General features: G+C 48.5%; 2 protein-coding genes across 3 annotated transcripts; one reads left to right on the top strand and one right to left on the bottom strand.

The window, feature by feature from the left end:
- Positions 1-828: 828 nt before the first annotated feature.
- fer (fer (fps/fes related) tyrosine kinase) lies at positions 829-11,960 on the top strand. 2 transcript variants are annotated; one of them, XM_062478953.1, is made up of 15 exons: positions 829-1,003; positions 1,667-1,804; positions 1,930-2,052; positions 2,218-2,340; positions 3,233-3,422; positions 4,451-4,540; positions 4,724-4,927; positions 5,059-5,181; positions 5,816-5,872; positions 6,168-6,283; positions 6,482-6,576; positions 6,719-6,842; positions 8,278-8,432; positions 8,717-8,839; positions 9,038-11,960. In XM_062478953.1, the coding sequence occupies exons 1-15, from the start codon at positions 864-866 to the stop codon at positions 9,172-9,174; spliced, it is 1,938 nt and encodes a 645-aa protein (XP_062334937.1). In that variant the 5' UTR covers positions 829-863; the 3' UTR covers positions 9,175-11,960. The 2 variants fall into 2 exon arrangements, with proteins under 2 accessions (XP_062334937.1, XP_062334938.1); XM_062478954.1 differs by having other exon boundaries at positions 3,233-3,428.
- Positions 11,961-12,068: 108 nt separating this feature from the next.
- Positions 12,069-18,645, bottom strand: pja2 (praja ring finger ubiquitin ligase 2). The gene is made up of 9 exons (XM_062478951.1): positions 18,411-18,645; positions 17,410-17,601; positions 15,738-16,872; positions 14,982-15,140; positions 14,588-14,776; positions 14,190-14,301; positions 13,846-13,960; positions 12,824-12,939; positions 12,069-12,556 (listed from the first exon to the last, which is right to left on the bottom strand). Exons 2-9 carry the CDS (start codon positions 17,597-17,599, stop codon positions 12,431-12,433), a joined length of 2,142 nt encoding a protein of 713 aa, XP_062334935.1. The 5' UTR covers positions 17,600-17,601; positions 18,411-18,645; the 3' UTR covers positions 12,069-12,430.
- Between the last annotated feature and the right edge of the window lie 187 nt (positions 18,646-18,832).

Raw genomic sequence — 18,832 nt, 5'->3', positions numbered from 1 at the left:
GAAGAAGAGCTACCAGGGCATCCACCACCAGATAGAGTCGGACTTGAACAAGGTGAACGAGCACATCCTCTCAGACACACACAAACTGAACTCGCCATCTAACTCACATACTAGTGTGGTAACTCGAGGGGGTGAGGGTGGTGGTGGTGGTGGTGAGTGTGGGGGTGGTGGTGTTATTTAGTGTTGTATTAATTATGTGAAAGCGTAATAGTCAAATACACTCGCTCGTTCTCTGTATAAACTGTTTTCTCACCCACCACTTCCTTAACCATTTTTGTTTCCTTCTAGCTACATTCCTTTCTAAGTCATTCACTTGTTTACTCTTTCGGACTTACTTTTCACACTGCTGGTGTGACGTGTGTTTCCTAAGATGAGTCACTTGGAGACTTTACACTTGCCTGTGTGGTAAGACTTAAGAGAGCAAACTAAGTTCATTTAACGTTGACATGAGGGGAGGCTTCACTTGGGTCTGTGTGTTCCTGTTCTCTCTGGGCCGTGAGGGCTCCTGGGTTCGTCTCGCGTCTGACCCCCGTGGTGACGTGGCGCTTCTCGCTGTCGTCTCCTCGCAGGTGACGAAGAGCGACCTGGAGAAGCTGAAAGGCACGTACAGACAGCTGACCAAGGACGCCCACAGCGCCAAAGAGAAGTACAAGGAAGCCATGGTCAAAGGTGAGGAGGACCTTCCTGGGGATCTCCCTTTGGAAAAAGAGATGACGGTGTCTCTGTGCCTGCGTCGCTACCTGCCAGTAAATACAGTGGAACCACGGAAACAATGACGGTCACAAATTCACTTTGTCGTGTGTGTGTGTCCCCCTTCCAGGCAGGAGCCAGAGAAGGCCCGGGAGCGCTACGACAAGGCCACCATGAAGCTCCACAACCTGCACAACCAGTACGTGCTGGCGGTGCGGAGCGCCCAGCTGCACCAGGCGCACTACCACGACACGGCGCTGCCTCTGCTGCTGGACTCCCTGCAGAAGATGCAGGAAGAGATGATCAGCGCTCTGTGAGTGTGTCACGACAGAGGAACGTGCGACGTGGGGGTGTCGCACGTTTGTGTGTGTGTGTGTGTGTGCGTGTGCACGTGACCCGTGCACATGCACGGCAGATGCATCTGCCTTGCATCGCGTGAGGATGCAAGTATGTCGATTATCAAGGGCCCCGATTTGTGTCACACCCAGCATGTGTCATACAATGTCAACACACTGCAGCCTACGCAAATCTGAAATCCCCCCCCCTCCTCCTTTGTCCCCCCCCCCCCCCCCCCGCAATCTAATGTTCCGGTTGCCTTGTGATTAAATCCAGCGCAAGGTCTAATCCCATAACTTCATAGCTGTTGTGGGATTATTGGTATGCGGCACCCTTTTCTTTTTTTTCTTTTCCCCTGAATGCTGAATGCCGCTTAAGATGAGTTTTTAATCACGGCCGTCTAAGATGAGGCAGATGTCAGTGGGAGAGGGTTCGGGTCGCGATGCGTCCACGGGGCAGAGCCGTTCAACTGTGGGAAATCATTCGTAACCCTCGGAGTCGAGCGAGGACCTCGTGTTCCGTCGCGGCTGGTTTCGGTCCACATCGTTTCTGCGCTCCCTGCTTGGGAGGTTTCGCCGATGAGCCTTTTTCATTTTTTTGATTTATGTTTTATGTGGATGTTTGGTCTTCCTCATCTCAGGAAGGGGATCCTGGAGGAGTACTGTGAGATCACCAGCCTGTTGACAGACGAGATCGTGAAGGTTCACAAGGAGATCCACACCTCCATCGACCAGATCGACCCCGTGTCCGAATACGAGCACTTCATCGAGATCTACAAGTGAGTCGGAATCGCAAGCTGTCCATAAGACGTTGTTGTTTTGAGATGTGGGGTCAGTCTCAGGAGGGTTGGGTTGCTATAGTAATATCACACACGAAAGGTCAACTGGATCTCTAATCTCCCAGGTCTCCAGAAACCACCAAAGAGCCGAATGTAGAGTTTGATGTTTCCCTGCTGGAGGAAACGGAGAATCTTCAACCCAACGAGATCTTGTGGAACAATCTGACTGCGGACAGTTTACAAGCCATGTGAGTCCAGAATGACCCTAGCCGAGCTTGACGAATTGCATGTAGTAGTTTAGTATTTGTATACAGAATACAGGGGGGTTGGGGACAAAACAGTTTATCATCTCATGATGGCAATGCTTCGTAGCCAATAAGAGTGGCTGTTTGACCCCTGACCTCTGCCCTCAGGCTGAAGTGCACCTCAGAGGAGCTGGTTCTGACCCAGCACAGCCTGCGCATCAAGGAGGAACTCATGCAGGACTTGGAGAACAAGATCCAGGAGTCATCCCAGACCTGTGAACGGAAATCTGAGTATGTCGTCAGCACAGAGACGCACTCCGAGAACCGCTACCCTCGTTGTCGGCGTTCTAGATTTCAAAACAATATCCTTAAGGTCTAGATGATGTTCTAATGGCTATGGAATTTCAAACTGGATTCTACAATTCGGAACAATTGTTAAAGTTGTGCACAGTCAGGGGGAAATGGAGGGTTCTAAAACGGTTCTAAATAGGTTCCTAGAGTTCCAGAGTACTACATAAGATTCTAAAGTGCTGGAGATGGTATATATTTCTGTACAGTTCTGGGGTTTCTGGGAAGGGTGGTGTTGTGGTCGGCAGCTGACCGTGAGCATGGATGTGGATGATGTGTGCAGGCGCTGGGGAAGACTGGGCACAAAGGGCCCACTCTGGCTGTCTGCCTGGAGCCCAGACATCGCACATAGCTCAAGGTCTGCTGGGCAATCCTGCGCACAGGCCGGGATACCATCATCATCATCATTGTGAGGACAGGCAAAGATGTTGCAACACACACACACACAGAGATATTAGTTGTGGGGTTTCTTGTTCAACAAATATGATTGGACACGTCAGTGAGGTGAAAGCCTGACATGGAGTCATGATCATTGGAGAGCAGTTTAAGGCAGGATGAATCCTGGGCATGTCTGTTGAACAGCTGAACTGGGTTGTTAGTCTGACAGTAATGCCTGTAATCTAAAGGTGTGAGTATGGTTCCCCCCCACACTCTCGTCCTTCTTCGAGGATCAAGTCGTATTACCGTCCCATAGAATATTCAAATACTTTGGAGTGTGACCCGTCATTGTGTGCCTGTCTCTCTACTGACCCCTCTCTCTCTCTCTCTCTCTCTCTCTCTCTCTCTCTCTCTCTCTTTCTCTCAATCTGTCTTTCTATGGACCCCCCCCCCACAGTGCGGTGCTGCTCCTCAGTCAGAAGCAGTCTCTGGAGGAGCTGAGGCAGACGGTGCAGCTGCTGCGCTGCTCCGAGGCCAAGCTGAGCGCCCAGAGGGACCTGCTTCACCACAAGATGCAGGAGAACGAGGGCAAGGACCCGCCCCCCGTGGTCAACTACGAGGACGACGCGCGCTCCGTCAACTCCATGGTCAGTGTGAGTGAGGCCCATCCATGTTTCGGACTTGGTTATTGGGGATTTGAGCTTCTGCAGAGATACTGTGCAAAAGCCTTGGGCACCCTAGATGTTTTTCTAAGAATATTCTCTTGAATAGTCTTTGGGGGTCTTCTTTATTTGTGCTGCAATATAAAAGTGCAATATTTAGAAAAAAAAATGTCATTATGTCATTTATGTACTTTTATTCATTTGTATTTGTGCCTAAGACTTTTGCAGAGTACTGTATGGAAGCTTCTCAGACCAGGTTTGTAACCTGGAAAAACAATTCTATTTGTTATGATTATCAGCTTCATCTCTGTTGTCCTCTGAGAATGCAGAGCAGGATGTGGTCTAGGAGGCCAGTCTCGTTCTCTCAGCCCCATCCTGACTGCATAGCTAGTGTTCACCCAGGCGGCCTCCCGGCCTGGTGCTGTGTTAAGCACTCTGATAGTGTTCATCCCAGTGACTCATGTCTTTCCAAGCCCCCTCCTCCTGTGTGGGAGCAGGGGGAGAGCTCTGTCAGTGCTGCCACATTACTGCATGTAGACTGACCGAGTCTAACAGGAACTCAGGTACATGTTCTAGTATGTGCAATTTACTGTCAATGAACGGTAACGTTCTTTAAGTGCCCTGAAGGGAGTATTAAGAGGAAATCTGGAGTGAAATGTGACACCATTTTCTGGTGTTGGCTTTTACATCCAGGGAGTTTCTGGTGGCGTTCAGTATCTCATTGCTTTTGTCCAAAGCGTCGGATAAATGAATAAGATGTAAATGTAGTCTCTGTGAAGAGGGGTTATCTGGTGGTTCTGAACTTGACTGCAGAGACCAACAGGGGGCAGTGTTGACACACACACTGACTTCCACAGAGGAGTGTTCCTCTGTTAATCATTATTACGAGGAAAAAGTTTGGGCAGGAACTGGCGTTTTATGGCAGGGACTGTATCTCAGTTTGAACATATTTGTTTGGGCTGGTGTGTTTGATACGAGGTCACCGACTCACTCGCTCCTCCTCTGTTTCTCAGGACAAAAGTCGAGTTTCAAAGCTGGACACCCTGCGTCACTCCATCGCGTCTGTCATCCGCTCTCCCAAGTCAATGCTGGGCTCGTCCTCGGTAAGATTAACACCCCGGGCAACTAGTCTGCTGGTGAGAGAAGCAGGGAGGGGGCGATGCATCGTATAATCCGACTGACATTAGACGAACACGCACGCATCATCTTTTTTTGGAGGGGGACCGTAACCAAGGCCTCCCCCCCCAGCGTTAACGCACCCCCGTCCTCCCCGTCTTCCTCTGCAGTTCTTCGACGTGATCCCCACCAGTGAGAAGCCCCTGGGGGAGCAGGAGTGGTACCACGGGGCCATCCCCAGGACGGAGGCCCAGGAGCTGCTCAAGCAGCAGGGCGACTTCCTGGTCCGCGAGAGCCACGGGAAGCCGGGCGAGTACGTCCTGTCCGTCTTCTCCGACGCGCAGCGACGCCACTTCATCATCCAGTTCGCCGATGTGAGTTCCCACGGCGGACCTGGACCCGGTCGGGCGTAGCCCTCCGAGGCCCCCGCCCCCCACGCCACCGCCCCGGAGTGAGGCGTGTTTTCATGGTTTGACGGTCTCTTCTCTGTCGTCCCCCCCCTCAGAATCAGTATCGTTTCGAAGGCACTGGTTTCCCCACCATCCCTCAGCTGATAGAACATCACTACACCACCAAGCAGGTCATCACCAAGAAGTCCGGGGTGGTCCTCCTCAACCCCGTCGTCAAGGTAACCCCTCTCCCCCCTCCTATCCAATCGTAGGCCTCGGGAATATTCGTCTCATCAGACGTGGTTCATCCAGTCATCTCTGTGGTAGACGGTGAAGCTGAGTGTACATGCAGTCCTGTGTTACAGTCTGGATGGAAAGCGCAGCCGAAGCCAGGATGATTATTCAGTAGGGTTAGGGAGCGCCCCAAGCTGCCCAGACGCACGGAAACATAATGGGGTTTTAATTACCACAGCTATTACCAGTAAAACCTTAGCGATGGCTGTCATTACAGCACTGCTGAGGCCTCCAGACACTAAGTACTTTTAAATGGACTTTATACACACACACACATTATTGTTAGATAGGGACTCGCTGTGAGGGGAATGCTGTTCAGATCTTATGCTGAGTTGGTCCAATATGGAACTTGGACTTTCAGCTGGAGATCAATCAGAGAGCAGAGGACACCCTGGTCTTTCTGGCCACTTATGTTTCTGCTGAGCATCTTCTCATTTCGAAATGTTCTGCAATCTTTTCTCTCTCTTTCTCTCTCTTTTCTCTCTCTCTCTCTCTCTCTCTCTCTCTCTCTCTCTCTCTCTCTCTCTCTTTCTCTCTCTCTGTGTCTCTCTGTGTCTCTCTCTCTCTCTCCCCCTCCAGGACAAGAAATGGATCCTGAACCATGAGGATGTGATCCTGGGAGAGCTACTTGGCAAGGTGAATTCCCCCTGTCCAGTTCTGGGGTCTTCACGTTTAACAGATAATCGTCACAATATTTCTTTTAAGAATATATAATATTAGCTACATCCTTTTATGTATCTATGTATTTGTTTGATAAAGTTTCACCCAGCGTAGTAAAAAAATGCTCTTAATTTAGATTGACCTCGTGTGTGTTAGTCATCCTGTCAATGGCAGCAGTGTGTCCCCACCAGTCTGGGCTTGTGTTCGTGTTTCACACCACCTGCAGTTCCATTCCCCGTCTCATTCTCCCCTCCGCGTCTCCCCTGCGCAGGGGAACTTCGGCGAGGTGTTCAAAGGAACGTTGCGAGACAAGACGCCCGTGGCCGTGAAGACCTGCAAGGAAGACCTCCCCCAGGAGCTGAAGATCAAGTTCCTGTCTGAGGCCAGGTGGCTCTGCGTTCCCTCCCCTCCCCTCCCCTTCTCACCAGTCATAGAAAGGCTTTCAATTGTAGCAAATGTTTGTCAATTCATGAGGTTCACGACGACAGCCACCTCTTACCCGAGATCTAAGTGGTGCGATACTAGGTGACGGGCTTGTTGTCGAGGACCTAACACGTGTCTCTGTGTTGGGTTGTGTTTGCCAAGGATTTTAAAACAGTACGACCACCCCAACATAGTGAAGTTGATAGGCGTGTGCACGCAGCGGCAACCCATCTACATCGTCATGGAGCTCGTGCCAGGTACGTCCGGCACATCACCTCACAAGCGCTAGCCTGGACACTTTTTAAGATTTGAAAAACCTTTTCCTGAAGGGGTCCTCCTCAATTCGATTCAAATCCTGTTGATGATGTTGTTGATGTTGTTGTTGTTGTTTGGCTCCAGGAGGGGACTTCCTGTCGTTCCTGAGGAAGAAGAAGGACGACCTGAAGACCAAGCAGCTGGTGAAGTTTGCTCTGGATGCTGCTGCAGGGATGGCCTACCTGGAAGCCAAGAACTGTATCCACAGGTGGGGCCACGTGCCTTCTCCGCTGTCTGGCACTGTGCTGCACCTCTGAAACTCAACAACAACAATACAGATACATATTCGGTTACACAGTTATGTTTCATAAAACCCCTAACCTGCTTAAAATATCGTTTTATATGGTTTTTTTTTCGTGAGTTTTATAGTAGTTTTGTGTTCAATCATCTCATCCAAAAATTATATCTCTGGAAAACCCTTATAGCCCAGTTATAGAAAAGTGTTTTGTTTCCCAAATACAATTACTTGGTATTATATTGGCAATGTTATATCTGTTTGTATACTACTGGGTCATCCTATTCTCGTAACCAACATCGATCAATCATGTACAGACCTGCTCCTTACTGACAGATCATCTAAAACACTGGGTAATTTTTTTCTTCTCCAGTACATACCCTTGCAGCTTATTGCATCAAGGGTATGCACTATTCCCAGTCAACAGTTTTATCAGCTTCAACAGTCCGAGTTTTTCAGGCCGTCTCTCACCCCACATCTTCCCAGACTCCTTCTGCCTGCCTCTGGCCCTCCCCCTCTGGCCCTCCCCCTCTGGCCCTCCCCCCTGACCCGCTCCACCTCCACACCCTGCCCGGGGACACTTCATGCTGCAAAGTTGACAACGAGAGAAAGAGACAGACAGATGAGAGAGAGGAGGAAAGACAGCGAGGGACATGCAAAGGAGAGAAATGTGCAAGAGAGGAACTGCGAGAAAAGAGATGAGGGAGAGAGAGAGATGGAGACTGCTAGAGAGAGAGAGAGAAATGTTAGAAGTCCTTCCTGTCTAATCTAGTTAACAGCCAGTCAGCCATGACACGGGGCCCAGGGCGCCCTGCTCTCGCTTCCCCCCACCTGAGATGATTGTTTTCGGGGCGAAAACGTATTTTTCTGAGGAGATAGGAGCGCTAGCCCGGAGAGACTTGCTGTAATCAAACCTGCATTTCTCTCCGGCGCTCGCGCAGGGACGGTATCGCATCACCTGTGCTGCGCTGCCCCTTCGTCACACAGTGGGGCAGTATCTCTTGAGTGACAGGTTAATTTGCCCCCAGAATAAGCAGTCAGCAGAAAGGCCTCTGGGGGAGGCTTGTTGGGAAATTACCAGAGAAGGTGTAAGACGGACGATTATAGAGAGGCGATGGGGGGGAACCACGGTTTAGCAGGAGGGGCAGATTGCAGCCCTCGATTGCTTCCCTTTCCAATCTAGCATGCTGACTAACAGGTTCACACCGACATGCGCACGTTATACACACACACGCACAAGTACTCTACCCACAGATCCGACGCACACTACACAAACACTTGACTTACACGTCGCACGTGCACACACAACACGAGATTCTCCGCACATCACACACGCGACGCACTCCACACACACACACATCCCACGACACGTGTGTGCTGATGCTGCGGCCCCGTTCCTCCCCTGCAGGGACCTGGCTGCCAGGAACTGCCTGGTGGGGGAGAGCAACCTGCTGAAGATCAGTGACTTTGGGATGTCCAGGCAGGAGGATGACGGGATATACTCTTCCTCGGGTCTCAAGCAGATCCCCATCAAATGGACCGCTCCCGAGGCCCTCAACTATGGTACGCTGGGAGTCAGACTGATGTGGGGGGGGGGGGGTGGGGGGGTGCAACACTGGTTGGCTGCAGTGAACACTGTAGGATAGAGGGATGTTTCAGTCACCTTGACTGGGAGTTATACGCCATGTTTTGTTTTGATACAGTCATTGATTATGGATTATCTTGGGTGGTTGGTTGGTTGGACGGTTAAGATGGATGGATGGGTGGATGGTTTGGATGGATAGATGGCTGGACTTATGGATGGTTAGATTGGTTCATAGGACTGATGGATTGGTTGATATCTCTAGGGAGATACAGTTCAGAAAGCGACGTCTGGAGCTACGGGATATTGCTGTGGGAGACCTTTAGCCTGGGGGTGTGTCCTTACCCCGGAATGACCAATCAGCAGGCCCGGGAGCAGGTGGAGAAAGGTGAGACATGTTCATTATCCTGATAGATTCTTCCTTCCCTCTTTCCTTCCTTTCTTCCTTGGAAGGTTGTTCATCTGGCAGGATTGGCGTCAACTGTGTGGAGGGGAACTTTTTCAATCCCAGTAGTGTAATGATGTTGACCCCTGTGTGTGTGTGTGTGTGTGTGTGTGTGTGTGTGTGTGTGTGTGTGTGTTGTAGGCTACAGGATGTCCTGTCCACAGAAATGTCCAGAGGAGGTTTACAAAGCCATGCAGAAGTGCTGGGAGTACAAGCCTGAGAACAGGCCCAAGTTCTCTGACCTCCAGAAGGACCTGGCCGCAGTCAAAAAGAAATAAGCCCCCCAATGTCAAGCCCTCGCCAGGCAGAGCACGGGGACCTTCTCCCCTGCTGCTGTCCCCAGGACTCCCCCACCCCCCACCCAGATACCCAGAGAGAGATGCCCAACATCAAAGCCTTGATGCTACTAGTCATGATTGTACAGTGCAGTGTGCGTCAAAACGTTTTCTCACACAAAATAAATCACTGTTGTTTTTTTTGCCTATGCAACTGTATTGAGCCATTACCATGGAGATCGATGTCTCTGCTTTAGCTTCGTTACTATAGCTACAGTATTCCATTGACCAAAACGCACCCCTCTCCCCATCGCACAGGATTCTTTTACATTATTACCATGGTCTGGTGGCTGACATCAGAGGGATTGTCTACAGCCAATTAGAAGCCCAGGAATTAATCTAGCGACAGTGAGCGCCTTTTCTGTCAAAAGCCATTTGATTTCTTTCACTCAGGCATTGTCAGGACAACGACACACACACCCTTCCCTAGGAGCAAGGAAATGCTAATGATGTGTGTCAGTCATGTGACTGTTCCCTGGCCTTTGGGGGCATTTTGGACCCTACAGTATATCTTTTTTAAATGTAATTTTAGATCGAATTTCAATTTTATTCCATACATTAATTCAATGTCTCCATCTCTATATGTGTTACTGGCTTTAAGTTAACTCTGTAAGGGCAGGTGCAATTCGTCACCTTTTTATGTAAATGTCTTATTTGAAACGTGAAAGACATTCCAATAAGGCCGCCTTAATTATAATTTACCACGAAACAAATAATTCAGTTCTTAAGCCCTTTGTTTTTACAGGAAAGTTACAAATGTTAATTTAGTAATCAATATTATTTTACCTTATGAATCCTTTTATTCTCAAGTGTTCGGTGTGCTGCCTGTTAACTTACGTTCTCGTCTGTGACTTCAGTAAAGGTCATAATGTATCACACCTGTAGTATCAATCATGTATCATTTACATGAAATGTAAATTCCACGTGTTGGTCAACAACATTGTTCTGTTGCATGCCCTTGACTGACTGTTTTCCAGTTTTTAAAACTGACCGTTTTTTTTCGCTCAACTTCCTTGTGGGTTTTTTTACTTTACTTTTTTCTACATCCGGTTGATCGTAGTCATGAACCTATTGGTATGTACTGTTGCATTCACTATAAACACAGAACAAGAAGACTCTTCCTTCAACATAGCGTGAGACTCCTCCATCTCGCCCTGGACTTGTTTCCATGAAGACATCATAGGTGGTTCAGGTAGAACTTTACCCAGGCAAGATGGCCACCTGCTGGTGTCCGTACTGTCACACCAGGTCCTCTGCTATGTCCTGTGCCCATCTCTGTGCCCTGTCACTACCTGGGAGGTGCCGCCTATTCTCTATACCAGCCTCCTTCTGCCATTTGTGCTGCCAGCCCAAACGTGTCTTTGATAAGCCTCTTCTGTGAAACACCACGTAGAACCATCAAACACTTAGTACTTGTATGAAAATGTTGGATTTATCCTGTTTTCAAATATCACCATACTATGTTTCTCCTCCTGTATTTTGTAAATAACTTGTAGATGTTATATTTGGTTTTGTTTTTTTCTACTCTTTTGTTTTTCAAACACTAATCTGGTGAAAATGCAACCATGCAAAAAAAAGCGGATCACTTTTTCTCTGCACCTCCAATGGGAAAGCTTCTTCCAAGTGATGTATACGATAAAGATAACATGGTCTGTTTTGAATCTGTATCTGCATGATTGTTTGTACATTTTCTTAGTTTATGTATAAAAGATTCTGAATATCTTCCTCTACCCTGCCTTTATCATCTGCCTCATTTCACAATGTCAAACTGCCATGACCTCATTGTGTACAAACAAGCAACTGCCATTCAATGATGTCATTGTCATGGAACCCCTTGATTGGCAATTCTGCATTCCAGACATGTACCAGACAGTTGTTCATGTTGTGGTTCTGAACACCAACTGTCAGTTTCTCTCGTAGCATCTTTCATTCTTTGATACAACAGGTGTCCAGTCTTCCAGAAAGGTGCTCTTTTTGTAGAACTACTGGTAGGCTGAATTCAAGTAAGATACTCTTGTTTAAACTGCAAATAAAAACCAAACGTTTAGTAACCGTTATTTATTTGAGAAACTAAAAATGTTTTTGTTTTTTTAAGAGTTCTTTGTGTTTTTGTATCATTTTCAGTTTGATCTCATCTGATGTTGGATTGAAACATTTGCCAGTGTTTTGGGAGTTGCTTCAATTTGCCAACACTCATGTTGACACAGTTCAGAACTGTTAGTATTTCCACCATGACTGGATGATTCCAGACAGCAGTTAATAAGCCAAGACTCCTTATTGTCAGTTCATCAGTGAACACGTTTAAGAACTTCAGGTTTAAGGGTATGTCTAGTTGCACCAACCTTCTGATGAACTTCACAGCATCCAAGCCAATCCATTTCTTTCTTTTCCTAAAACCTTTCCAGATTTCTGAAGAGAGTTGCTCAGTCCTAAACCTAAAGAGCTGAGGTATACCCTCTATTTCGACGGCACTTTTGGTCATGATGATACTCTACCAGTTAGTTTTACAATGAACAAAGGTCATGTAGCTTGTGAACAGTGCACTGGAGGGACATTTAGTATTCCAGTATTTGAATTTGTAGTTGTATCAGTTGGAGTGTGGTTGAACAGGACATTCATTGCTCTGTTTCATTTCACATCCATATCCTCACGATGAGTGGGTTTGTCCCTTTAGATGTCCAAACCTCATGTTTATACTGTGTACACGCAATAAAAACCTTTTTATTGTTTGTTTTATTCTCAATGTAATTGAGTTGATGCCGATTGGAACATGTGCCACTCTGATTTTTATTTCAACACAGGAATCAAAGTGAATTTTGAAGTTAGTACAACACAAGTGACATAAGCAGTGATTTATTTTATTTTTTTAAAATAAGCATGTAAAAGTGAGTGAAACAATATTTTTCTTTCCCGAGTCCACCTCCATCATTATCCACTTTTCATAACAAAGACTGAGATTATACAGATAATATTTTCTCAGAAAATAAGCTTGAACTGTCACGTTGGGACATAGAACTAGGAACTGTTACATTGTGCAGAACTAAAAGAGTGGCCGCATTCACACATTGAGCTACATTGAGAGAGAGGAAATGAAAAGTAATAACAGCTAGGTTTTTTTTCTTTTTCCCGTGAACGCATCAGAGGCCTCTTTATTATGTGTTTCTGGATGCTAGCCACTGCTGATTGGACACCTGTGACTTCACCGCGTTCCTGCCGCACTGTGATTGGACGGTGGGATGTCCTGGTCTGACACAAATGAAGTAGGAGCCAGGGCTTCTGGGAGTGCTGGCGTCAGGACGTGACGACACACGGGACATGTACCCGACTAGAGAGATGGATGGAGAACCATCATCATCATCATCCCTTGGCTTTCTTTTCCCCCCCTCTTTCGACATGAAGACAGGTTAGAGCATGGAAGTCATTGTCCTACACTGAACATGAGCAGAGCTTCACATTTTGACAGGTTGGGAGAGACTAACCACATAGGGATGCCATGTTTGGAATGACAGGGCTATGAGAATGAACAGTTCTATACATGCAAGCTCTCTTGACACAGACCCGTCTCTTGCTCTCTGCCACACACACACATTACCTTCTGGAGCCAGAGAGTCACGCAGATCTTGTGGAACATGTGGTGGCATGGCAGCTGGGTGGCAATCTCATCTTTGACATACTCACAGCAGCAGATGGCACAGCTCTGCTCCTGCCCTGGAGAGTCGGGAAGGAAGGAGAAAGATATATATATAAATAAGAGAGAGAGAGAGAGAGAGAGAGAGAGAGAGAGAGAGAGAGAGAGAGAGAGAGAGAGAGAGAGAGAGAGAGAGAGAGAGAGAGAGAGAGAGAGGACAATAAGAGACAGAGGAAGAGAGGGGAGCGAAGCAAAGAAGAAGGGCAACGCGTGTGAGAAATAGACAAGAGAGAAGCATATAGGAGAGGAATGAGGAGCGTCAGAGTGACACGGGCACAGAAGAAGTAATCAAAAGTCTGATGAGGCAGATATCCATCAAACCCCATCTGCAGCGTCCCACACCGGCATGTTGTCGCACGCTTCCGCCCAGATGGAACCCTTCCTCACAGCGACACGAGTCATGATAAACCGCTTTTTTCTGTTATTTTCTGATTTATACATGGGTACACGCAGCGCTGTAAACTTGACTAACGTCTCGGGAGTGAGGGAATGTTCTCCTCCCTCTAATTTGCATGCTCTGCCTATCAGTTCTCCCGTGAAGGCGACAGTGTGCGACTCGCTAGTTATTCCTGCATCTCCGCGCTCCATCCCTCTCTCTTAGCAAACACCATCGGCAAGACGGGGCCGGGGTCAGCGGATGGATACGCCACCAGTGCTAAGGCGTGGCGTGAAGCTGAGGGATATCTCCAAGAAGACAGAAGGGGTAGTGATGTGCTCTCCGGGTCACTTATCAAACAAGACGGGTCTGAACGCAGACTAACGAGCCTGAGATCTACAGCGCATAGTAGCAACCAGTCACAGGCGGGCTGAGGGACTGACTCACGCTGCACACACACAAATCCATTTGGTATACAGCTCATAAGCCTATGTATAGATTTCAGATGGATGGGGTGTGAGGGAGGAAGTGGGAGCTGCTGTCGTCTCACCGCTCAAGTCATCCTGCATGGGGATCTGGGGCAGGCACTCGATCATCTGCTCTGTGGCAGGAGGGTGGGCCTGCTCCACGTCTATGGCCAGGGACTCCAGGTGGGCTAGGGCAGCCTGGACACACACACACACACACACACAGGTATGCAAACACTCACAGTCATTTCACATTGACATGGGACAGTGATAGCGCTGGGCAGTGTTAAATAGTAGCTTGGTCACAATATGGCCGGATGTTTCAAAACTGAAAAGAGTGAGCGGCAAAATCCTTCGAGCCATGCCTCCCTCTCTCGCTCATGAATTCCTTTATCCATCCATCCATCCTCCTTCCGCCCCTCTCTACCTCCATAGCCTGTGCCAGGCGTTCCTCCAGGGCCATGTAGGTGAGCAGATGTGGGTCCACGTAGGAGATGGCCTGGGCCATGCCGAAACCCTCGCCAAAGTCATCCAGCAACCTGCAGTAGACGGGACAACAGCAAACACGTCAGTAGCAGGCAGCATCCTACTTTAAAAAAAGAGTCCTCGCCCTTCACCGGTGGTATGTTGCGCCCTGCTACATTGGGCGCATTTCTTTTACACCTCCACTCGGCTTTGGGTGCATTTGTTTTCTGTATTTGTCTTAGCAGTAAGGGAGAGCGTGGGTTTCTACTAAGGGAGAGGTCACACTCCTCATCCTGTCCAGTGACACATTCTCCAACAGAACAACGGGGTGGGTGGGTGCGTTCGTTAGTTCTTGCCCACCTCCACTCCGCATCCAGGTCCTCGCTCACGCTGGAGTCGTCCTCCAGGTTGTTGTTCCCGTCCAGGATGAAGAGGCCCGGGTGGACGAAGTGGCTCATGCCCTCGGGGTCCTCCTCGTCACTGGAGCTGCACGTCTCCTCGTTGTACATCAGCCAGGGCACCTCCCCCTCTTCCAGGGGCGCCTGTTCCCTGAGGGGCAACCACAAACAAACTCAGCTCAGCTTCAAACGTGGACCAGGACGAGAGACTTAAGAGAGCCTCCGTTCTCAGGAGCTTGGGATGCATGTTCAGTCACTACATCCAGCTGTGCACTGTGAAGCATAGCCCACAGTTCTGGATGTGTAAAACAACCAGCAAGTCTATACTATGGCTGAACCATCTCTGCACCACTCACCCTGAGGGCTGGGTGGAGGGGTCGAGACCACTGCTGGGGGCCTGCAGCTCCTCCAGGCCAGGCAGGGTCTCCCAGCTCTCCTCACTGGAGCCACGGCCCTTCTCCAGCCCGGAGTCCGACGTCCATGACGCCGACCACTCCCCCTCACTGCACTCAGAGCTGTGGCCGAGCAACACACACACACACACACACACACACACACACACACACACACACGCATAGAATCAAGAGCGCACATGCCGGCACACGCAAGTCCACCTAGTTAGCATCCAGCTAAGCTCCTTAACGTAGGCCTTAGCAACGAACACAGACGTGCCGCTAGAAACCTCTGCTCCCTCAATCCTGACACAGCGGCACGCCCCGAGCTACTAACACTCATGAAGGGGCTTAACTGCAGACATTAGTTCCAGCCCGACTTCATACACAGCATAGGGCTCGGAACCAGTTCAGGGAGATTATCATGATGTTTTGTGTTGTTTACAGACCAGATTCAGTTTAATTGTGTTACGTCTTGCTCTTTCTGAATAGGTGTATTTATTTCTGAATGGCTTTTTATCATGTCACAAGCACCTCATTAAAGCGTATTTACTTCATTAGTGGCTGTTTGATAATTAGAGAGATAGGTAGAGCTCAGTGGTAGAGCATTTGACTGCGGATCACAAGGTTTTGGGTTTATATTCCACCACCCATCCACAACCTGCACATTGCTTTGGACAAAACAAAATCTGCTAAATAAACACATTATTATCATTATACCTTTCCTCGGCCTTCATGAAAGGAGCACACTTGTCATTGAAGTCCAGGTCCTCCCAGATGTCTTCTAGTTCTTCTTCTTCTTCTTCTTCATCAGAGCTGACTTTATAGCCTTCCTCTGCCTCCCTCCTCCCACCCCCCCTCCTCTCTATCGGGATGACCCCAGCACAGTCCGCCAGCGGGAAACTGAACAGGAGGTCATGGTTAGGCCTCTCCGTCTGCGTCAGGAAGAACGGCGGCGCTGACACGCACTTGGTCTTACCGCCGGCAGCCGTTCTCCCAGAGGAGCCGCTGTTGTGCGACTTCTCCTCCTCGCCGTAAGAGCTCTTCTTCTTCTCCAGGTGAGTCTCGCTCGTCTGCTTTCGGATTTTGGGTCGGACCACCATCTCTGTCTGGGACGGCCCCGTTTGCTCTGTGTCGTTCCCAGACCCAATGAGGCAGACCGGGGGTAGGCCGGCAGCACATTCCCCCAGAGAACCAGGGCTGGTTAAAGTCTGATCGGACTCAGTATGTCCAGTCTGTTCTGGGGAACTCCTCTGAGGGACAGTGTCCTCAGGGTCAGAGGAGTTTGACAAGTCTTTTACTGCTGGGTCTTTGACAAGACAATCCGTCCCTTCACAGGATTTTGTGTACAAATACGAGTGCAAGCCGCTAAGATAGTCAAACTCCTTCCCCAGCTCAAAAATCATGTCGTCCAGTCTCCTCTGCAGCCCCAGAGACGGGTCCGACCCAGGGCTCTCCTCCCCCCCACTGCTGTCTGGTTCATAGGAATCTATATTTACAAAGCTCAGCACGCTAGCATTAGCCACACTAACGTTAGCCACACTAGCATTAGCCACACAGGCGTTAGCAACACTAGCGTTAGCAACACTAGCGTTAGCCACATTAGCATCCTCCTCCTCGGGTACGGGCCAGGCGCTGGCCTCTGAGCTCTTCTCCGTGTTGTGCTCATGGTCACCAGTCTGCTCGCTCCTCAGCTTCTTGTACAGGACAGACGGGGCCTCTGCAGGCCTCCTGGATGACAACTGTTTCTTCCCGGAAGCCTCATTGCCTGACTTAGCTTTCAGCTCTGGGTGTACAACGTTGGATGACATGGGGAGGATGGCTTGGAGCATGGAAGAAATGTTCCCTTTCGGAGCTGGTGGGGGAGAAGCAGAGAGAGAGAGAGAGTTAGACATTGAAGAGAGCCAATCACACTCAAGTCAAACAATTAGCCTCACATGACATTGATCTAATCTGCTTGAAATAGGGAAGAGAAAGTGAGATGGACGAGGGCTGTGATGTACTGTAGCTTGCTGGGTGTTATCAGGTGGCGTGCACCAGCCCCAGCAGCCAGCCATCGTTTATGGAGTAGAATAAAGGGTTTATAGGCTTAGCTGCTCACAATGCATTCCACATCATAGAATAAATCTACCATAGCCCTCTAGTGGTAGGGTAGGGCGCTGCAGGCACTACACTGACAGCAAGCTGGCCCCTTTAAATCCGATCAGTCTTGAGAACCTATAAGCAGTTACAGTGTGCTGCTGCCTTGTACAAAACGTATTCTGTTCCCTCTCCACTCAGGGCTAAATTAAGTTCCTCTCTAACCAAACTAGGAGACTATAATTGCATTACATCATTCATAAATGATCTTTAATCTGATGAGATGCTAAATAATATACGGTGATGATCGGACCTAGGGATGGTTCTCTGTGGACTGTGTTTAGTTCTGTATCCGTCCACTCCACGCCGACTCCACTGCGGTGCTTGGCAGAGTTGGGCCGGAAGCTGACATAAGCATGTCTCCGGCCATATCTCCTCCCTGTGATAGTCTGGTATCCTCCAGCTGGTTTGGGCCAAGCTGGCTTGCCAGCTTCCTGACCCATCACTGCAGACAGAGACACAACATGTTTTGAACACTGGCAAAATGTGACAAAGAGTATCACATCGTAATATGAAAGGGCGTGTAAGGGGCCATTGTAAGACCAAACTGATTTGGACACCCCCCGTTGGCATTTCTATGCACTTAGTTAATAGGCCTACAAGAGATTGCTTACAGCTCCCTAAGTAATCCCACCCCTAGCTTGCTAGCCTGCAACCTAACTCGTAACTAGAAGGGTAGTTAGCATGCTAGCTACTGTCATCAATGGCACAGTGCACATCATTATTCATATTGAAATGTTTTTTTAAACCATTAGTTCCTAGTTTGATATATTAGCCAGACTAGCTGCTAGCAAAATTATAGGCATGATTTGGTAATGTGAAAACTAGCTAGTTAGTTAGCATCCTATTGTTAGCTACCGTTGTCTTAGCAAGCAATCAAAGAAAGTTTATTTCAATGGTAGGTTAGCTAGCTACACTTCGCTAGCTAGTTGTCACACTGGAGTCATATTAGCTTGCAAGATAGCAACCCTACTTGATTACTTGAACATATTCTCGCCATTAAGAATGACATTTAAGTTATGCATCTTGGAAATGGCCTCCTCAAAAGTTGCTCGCTTTAATGTTAGAGATAGGGCTTCCTCTTTAGCTAGCTAATAATAGCCTGCTAATCAACAATGCATCTACTGTTATTGTTAGCGTCGCTGCGGAATGGTCCCACTGCAAGCAATCAAACAAAAACGCGCTAGGTATATTTGCTTCAAAACTATATCTAGTATCTATAAAAACATAATTAACACAATGAGGTGGCATTACCTGTCCTACAGGCGTGCTAGCTGGTTAGCTATCTCCGTCCGTCCGACACTTCCCCCAACCTGTCACTGTGCCTAGCCAGCCAGTACGCTACGTCATTAGCAAACATTTGTCATATGACTACGTTTTCACCAATCGGCCATTAGCTGACATGAACTCAATCCAAAGTATTTAAATGGCACGTGTAAGTAGCGCAATGCCTGAAGACCACCGATCACACAAAAATGTTTGTTGTGCAGTTTAATAAACCGATACATTAACCGAACTATATCCCACCACTATGTCTTTCTATTTCTCTGTCTGTCTCTTTCTTTATCTCTCTCCCACACATATGCACACACGTAGGACTACTGAACAATTGTAGGGCCTATACAATGTATGTTGTTTATACCTAGACAACCCTAACACATGCACCCCCCCCCCCC

The sequence above is a fragment of the Osmerus eperlanus genome, chromosome 14 (genome assembly GCF_963692335.1).
Source record: "Osmerus eperlanus chromosome 14, fOsmEpe2.1, whole genome shotgun sequence".
Taxonomy (NCBI): Eukaryota; Metazoa; Chordata; class Actinopteri; order Osmeriformes; family Osmeridae; genus Osmerus; species Osmerus eperlanus.
Note: the sequence above shows the minus strand (reverse complement) of the source record. Positions and strands in the feature narration are given on the sequence as shown.